Source organism: Gymnodraco acuticeps, unplaced genomic scaffold (genome assembly GCF_902827175.1).
Source record: "Gymnodraco acuticeps unplaced genomic scaffold, fGymAcu1.1, whole genome shotgun sequence".
In the NCBI taxonomy this organism is placed as follows: Eukaryota; Metazoa; Chordata; class Actinopteri; order Perciformes; family Bathydraconidae; genus Gymnodraco; species Gymnodraco acuticeps.
The window spans coordinates 51,296-57,500 of NW_022991431.1; the positions used below are offsets into that span (position 1 = coordinate 51,296).

At 43.0% G+C, this 6,205-nt stretch overlaps 1 protein-coding gene across 1 annotated transcript in view; it reads right to left on the bottom strand.

The window, feature by feature from the left end:
* The window catches only part of ppfibp2b (PPFIA binding protein 2b), a 114,694-nt gene that overhangs the window by 23,321 nt on the left and 85,168 nt on the right, over positions 1-6,205 (bottom strand). Inside the window, exons 7-12 of the mRNA XM_034195855.1 lie at positions 5,267-5,494; positions 4,322-4,414; positions 3,711-3,803; positions 1,558-1,660; positions 211-272; positions 1-76 (exon numbers count right to left, since the gene is read on the bottom strand). Of these exons, the coding sequence (XP_034051746.1) occupies positions 1-76; positions 211-272; positions 1,558-1,660; positions 3,711-3,803; positions 4,322-4,414; positions 5,267-5,494 (655 nt within the window). The remainder of the gene's footprint in view (positions 77-210; positions 273-1,557; positions 1,661-3,710; positions 3,804-4,321; positions 4,415-5,266; positions 5,495-6,205) is intronic.

The window sequence follows — 6,205 nt, forward strand, 5'->3', positions numbered from 1 at the left end:
CCTGTGTGAGTGCCATGACTTCCCTCATCTTTCTGTATTGGCCAAGCAGAATGGTCAGCTCCTCTATACGTCGCTCCTGTTACCAGCAATACACACATATATAAATCAAGTAAAATAAGGGGACCAATTATTTTTCTTCAAAATAACTTTGAAACGGAACATTAAAGAAATATTTGTCATGGTAATAGTGGTAAACCCAGTTTCATTTACCTTTTCATCATTTGAAGCTAACAAAGACTCCATCCCAACCTTCAGCCTCTGGTATTCCTGGTCTAACAAGGCAAAAAAGGAGGGGTGAAAATTACATTTTGTCGTATCGCAGTAAGCACAAGTCTCTGTAATTTAGGGCATGTGATGGGAGCCTGTCGGATGTTGGCAACAGACATGACTGCCATGCTAATGTGAATAAACAAGCAAAACAAATGCATAGTGACAGCACGACTGGCCACACACAATCACCTGTGACACACACACTGCACATTTTCAGGGATAGAATTGTTGCTGTGTATTGCTTCAATGCAAATACCAACAATCTGAGTAATCCTGTGGATTCCTAAAGGAAATATCTAAAATAAGCTCTTAAAATATTGTCACAAAACACACACACAGCTGAACCACATGCCATTTCATATCCTTTCAAATGCAAAAACACATCTTGAGAATGAACTACAACAATCTTACACTATAGCTTTGAAGGAGCTTTGAAGATTAATCTTGGGATACAAATTAAGAACAAAAACCAAACCTACAGCTACAGCAATTATGAGGAGGGGGGTGTTAACGTAAAAGATGCAATTGATGGCATTGTGGTAAAACATATAAACCTTTTTGCAGACAGCAACAATGGGGTTTGTGTATGGTTCTGCCGGAGCGAGAGAGATTGACAGCACTGTGTAATGTCAGCTAAATATGCAGAGCTTTTCTATAGTCTCCTAAATTCACAATTAGTCCGGATTAGTCTGGTAAAGCCTTAATAAGTAGCATTTCTAATTTGATTTAAAATATACCACTTTCTGGAGAGTAGCCATTGTATAAGTGGGACAAAATCCTCTATGTATTTATTCATTCCATGTTTCACTACTCAACACTCATAAAACTATTGGAAAATCATGTTAACCAGACCGGTTTGAAAGGATTGAGAGACTTATCGACATTGGTTTAAAGAAACAGGAAAGTTTACGACAACCAACACAAAATGAAACCAAACACTCCACCACCATAAACCTAATGATGAGGCTAAAAGGCTTAAACATGTTTATGTTCTGGATTTGTTTAGATTTGAACTGATATCACAAAAACGATCAACAACATTATACTGAATAATTATATGTAACCAACTAACATATCTTGACAAAATGGTTGTTACATAGCTTATAGAGCAGTTTGGTTGAAAATGAGACCAGTTAAAACAGCACACCATGCCTTACATTTGTTTATCAGCTGCCTGATATACTCCTCCTCTACAGTAGGTGTCAGCAAAGAGTCAGATACAAGTCAAGCAAAGGAAAGAGACATGTTGATTAGATGATTCAGTAATGTGGTCAGTCAGCTGTGTACCTCTCTCTGTGTTTTCGTCAGCTCTTGCCATCAGTTGTGTCTGCAGATATTCGATCTCAGCGTCTTTGGAGGCCAGGAGTTGCTGCAGCTCTGATATGTCAGCCTGTGGAGAAAGAGTACACGTATATGAACTGTAGTAGTATTTCAGGTTTCATTTACAGGTCGATGTCATTTATGTGAGAGCCACATCGAGTCAAGTAGAATCAAATGTGATTTGTCAAATCTTTGGGCTGATTTAATTTCAAAGCATGGTTAGCTGTTAATAATGTATATGCATCTCCTCAAAACCCACTACTACACAATGGGACAAAAAAACAGGTACTGAATGATTCCATATTCAATCAAGGTAGGGCTAGAACTCTGAAAGCTCAGATAGGACTTTCCAAACCATGTGCGAAAATCCCCATTCCAGCACATTCACACCAGGCTTTATTTTGCAAGAAAATAGATTTGTATTATTATTATTTTATAACCTTTACCTTAAAGGTCCCATGTCATCACCCGTCCCCTTGTGTGTTATGTAGCTTTTTCTGCATGTAAACGGTCTGCAGTCACAAACCCTCAAAGTACACCCTGTAGGGAGTAAAACTCTTTTCTCTTTTTCCATTGTTTACTTCTTGGGTATAGTGACGTATTTCGGGTATAGTGACGTAACTTAACGGCTCCGCAGATTGGTCCAAATAGACCAATCGTTACGTCCGCGGAGCCGTTACGTTTGGGCCAATCCGCGGACTTCCTCACACACGCACTCGGCGGGATGTTGCGAGGCTCGCTGCTGCGAGGAGCGGGACACTGTGGGCTGGCTCACTGGTGTGGGGTAGGCGAGACAGCGAGACACCGCGGAACTCAGCCTGGGCACAAACTCCCAGCCAGGCTGCAGGTGTGTGTGTGTGTGCCCAGGCTGAGTTTCGCTGTGTCTCGCTGTCTCGCAGACGGCCACTGGGCTCACAGGGAGGGGGGGGCAGGAGCTCCAACAAGCCGTTTAGGACAGAGAGTGAATACACATACTATGCTGTATGAGAAACCAATGTGAGTTTGGAAAATTGCACAATATACATTTATTTTATTATACCTCAACAATGGAATTATGATCAGTAGAAATGGCCATGACATGGGACCTTTAAATCTTGCAAAGAAGATTCTTGCCATCTTGAGGTCAAGAATTTTCAGATTTAGATTACCATTGTTATGGTCCTAGCCACATTTAAGCCAGTGTATGTGTGTGTGTGTGGGGGGGGGATTTTATCGAGAACAAAAATCCCTATCCTGTGCGTCTTGTTGGGATACAACAAGTATGTCTTGGACTGGAAGCCTTTGGGTCGCCGGTTCAAGACCCCGAACTATGGAGTGTGGACTGGTACCTGGAGAGGTCCCAGTTCACCTCCTGGGCCCTGCCGTGGTTCCCCCACTGCTCCCTGGGCGCTGTACACTAGCTGCCCACTGCTCCTAGTACTAGGATGGGTTAAATGCAGAGGCCACATTTCACTGTGTGTGCTGTGTGCTCTGCATGTGTGACCCTTAAAGAGGGTTTCATCCCTCCCATTCTCCAATTATATTCTAGGGCTTTTATTTTGAAATAACATCCCTCTTCCTGCGCTTCCTGTAAGAATGCCTATACAAGAATATACAGGGGATTAGTTTATTGCCAGGTATGTCTACACATACAAGGAATTTGCTTTGGTATCTGGTGGTGCGAACATAAACAATCTAAAAAAATAATAAGTAGGTCAAGAAAATAAATATATAAGGATAATAAAAAATAACAAATAAGTATATTTATTGATTAGATGATGTCACTCAGCTGTGTCTACCCCAATCTGCCCAGTAACTAGGTTACCATGGTCACCTGCAGCAGCAGAGGGAGGCTCATTCAGAATGCATTGAGGTTTATCTCTGACTCCTATCAAAAGAAGGACTTTGTGTGTGTAAAATGTGGACGTCTATTGGGAAGCTTGGCGGACTTGTTGTCACTCAGATCACTATTGGGCCAGAACGGTGGGCCAGTTCAATATGATGAAGGCAATGGAGCAGGCCTGACTAATTTTGCTCCTGAAATCTTTGAAATGATTTGAATAGTATCACACTAAATATCAGAGGAAAGGAACAAATAGGGGCAAGAAGACAAGCAGCAGAAAAGGAGGAAGAGGGGGCACCTGTGCACGGCGGCAGCTCTCCTCCCACTGCTGCTTCTCCAGCTGCATGTGCTCCACTTTCAGCTGCAGACTGGACAGCTGGCTCATGAGCGACTGGTAACACACATGAAGAGAGTAAGAGATAGAGCTTGACAGAGCAGAGACACAGGAAGAGCATGTGACGGATGAGAAGACATGAGATGAGGAGAATAAAAAGGAGAGTGAAGAGAAAGAGCTGCAGAGAGGGGTTCATAGATACAGATACAGAAGAAGAAAGGAGAGGAGGAAGGAAGCACTGGCAGTTTGCAATTTGCAACACAAAACCATGTGTTTAGGGATAATTAGCCCTTAAACCCTATTGGTTCACAGGTATAAAGCCTTGGAGTGCAACCAAACTAAGTTCACCTCATCAGTTACAGTACAGACTTCAGGTTTACCAAATATATCTATGTCATGTGTTCTTGTGGACAAATTGAGAATGAAATGATGCTGCTCGACTGTGACCTTGATACTTACAGTAAGAGTTCCACATTACATGCAGGGAAAGGTACTAAAGTATATACTGTATGTGTAACAGCTGGCTGATCATAAAGATTTGAGGATTTGGTGTTACATGTTGGTTTAAAATGTACCTTTGTGGCTCTGAGTTTTCTCTCATACTGGCCCTTCTCGCCCTGCAAATCCTCCACTTCTCTCTTCAGCTGCTTTACCTCTTGAAGCAAATCCTGTAGACAAAATAAAACACAGCATTGTTTACAAAAACACTTCTGAACTGTCCACAAGCCAACAAGGGAGGAAATGCAAACATCAGGTGACAATCAGTGTGGTTATAGAGGTCCCTAGGACTGAACTGAAGAGGTTAATAGATACAAACATCATCCTCCTGAAAAAGATACCTCAACGTGCAGCAAACAGGAGAAGGATGCACCTGAGGAAGCAGAACCAGACTAAAGCTGTCGAGCCTGCACACCAAAACATACTGTTAAATGACATGTACAGTAACATGACCCATCCACCTGGTCATTGTAGGAGGAAATGGACAGATGTCAACTTGGTTAGTAGAGAAAGTAACCACTGTCATGCAAGCAAACCACATCAAATCGGATAATAACACAATGCCTGGTCCAAGGCCCAACCAGCCAGTGGCTGAAATGTGTTTTTCCAAATGCTTCAAATGCTTGAGGAGTTGAGCGGAGAAAGCTGCAACTATTGCCCTCTTATATTCATGCAACCATTACAGTAGGTCACTCACATTACTTACTAGGTTTCCCTATGGTGTTACTGACTCATTCAACAACCTTAATAACTCCTCAGATGTATGGAAGCATTTGGAAAACCAATCAAAGTATCCATGTCTTCAAAAACCAGAGTAGAGAGTGACCCAAGCATCTTGTAGACACACAGACATTCTGCAAAGAAACTACAAGAGCGGTGTTAGTTTGATTGATGATTTGAAATGTCCAACACCGCGTGGTGGGTAGTAGTGTAGTGGGTGGACCGGTTAACGTGAGAAGGGAGGAAGAGAAGGAATGGTGGGGAAGGAGTGAAATATAAGTTCAGCCATTATGTCTCCCTACGTGTACATTCTGTCCTCCATCGGGCCTCAGGGGGTCGGAGGCAGCCAGGCTCAGGTCTGAGCTGACTGACCCGGCCCCCAGGCTGCGGCCCGGGGGGTCGCTGCCTCTGGGTTCCCCCTGCTGGGCCTCCCTCTCCTCCAGTGCCCGTTTCTCCTGAATACGAGTGCTGATCTCTTCCTGAAACCTGCACATCTGCTCTTGAAGATCACTGATGAGATTTACCACACACTAGGAGGGACGGAGTGATGGGGGACAAATTAAGTAGAAGAGATTAATTGGTGAGACGAAGAGCAAAAAGAAGCGTCCCTTAATAAAAACATATATTTGTTTACCATAAGCGTAAACACATCCAATCTTTTGCAGGAAAAGAGGGAGGACATTACGTTTTCTAGATTAACTGCAGAAAGAGGACAGTCCCGTTTGGAAGCGGAGGTGAGGAAGCAAACACTATCAGTCATGAGAGATTGCAGGTGGTGGGCTAGGGTTGGATTGTGATCTTCGGACTAACAGCACTCTTCATGAGGGAATGGATCATTGGGTCCAATTTATTCAGGGAGCTAAAAATCACGAATGTGTTAGAGGGCTTAAGATTGGACCTCAAGCAGTAATTACATGTCAAACATTAAAAGGCTAACTTTTCATACGGACCTTTGATTTTAAACAAAGTTGACTTAAGGGGTCAACGTATTTTGCAATATAAAAAGATCATAGCAGACATTCTTTACAGGATAAAAGCACTTCAGCAGACTGCAGCGTTGATATGGGAAGTACTGTTGTGTTGACGTACTCAATACATTTTCACATTATTTCTGCCAAACATTCTGCTGATGTGATCTGTCTCCCAGTGGACCATCACAGCCTGTTAAACCTCTATGTGATAGCCCCACCCTGAAACTGGGCCTTGACCCAGAGTTTAGCCCCAGACGGAGAGAGTGTTTC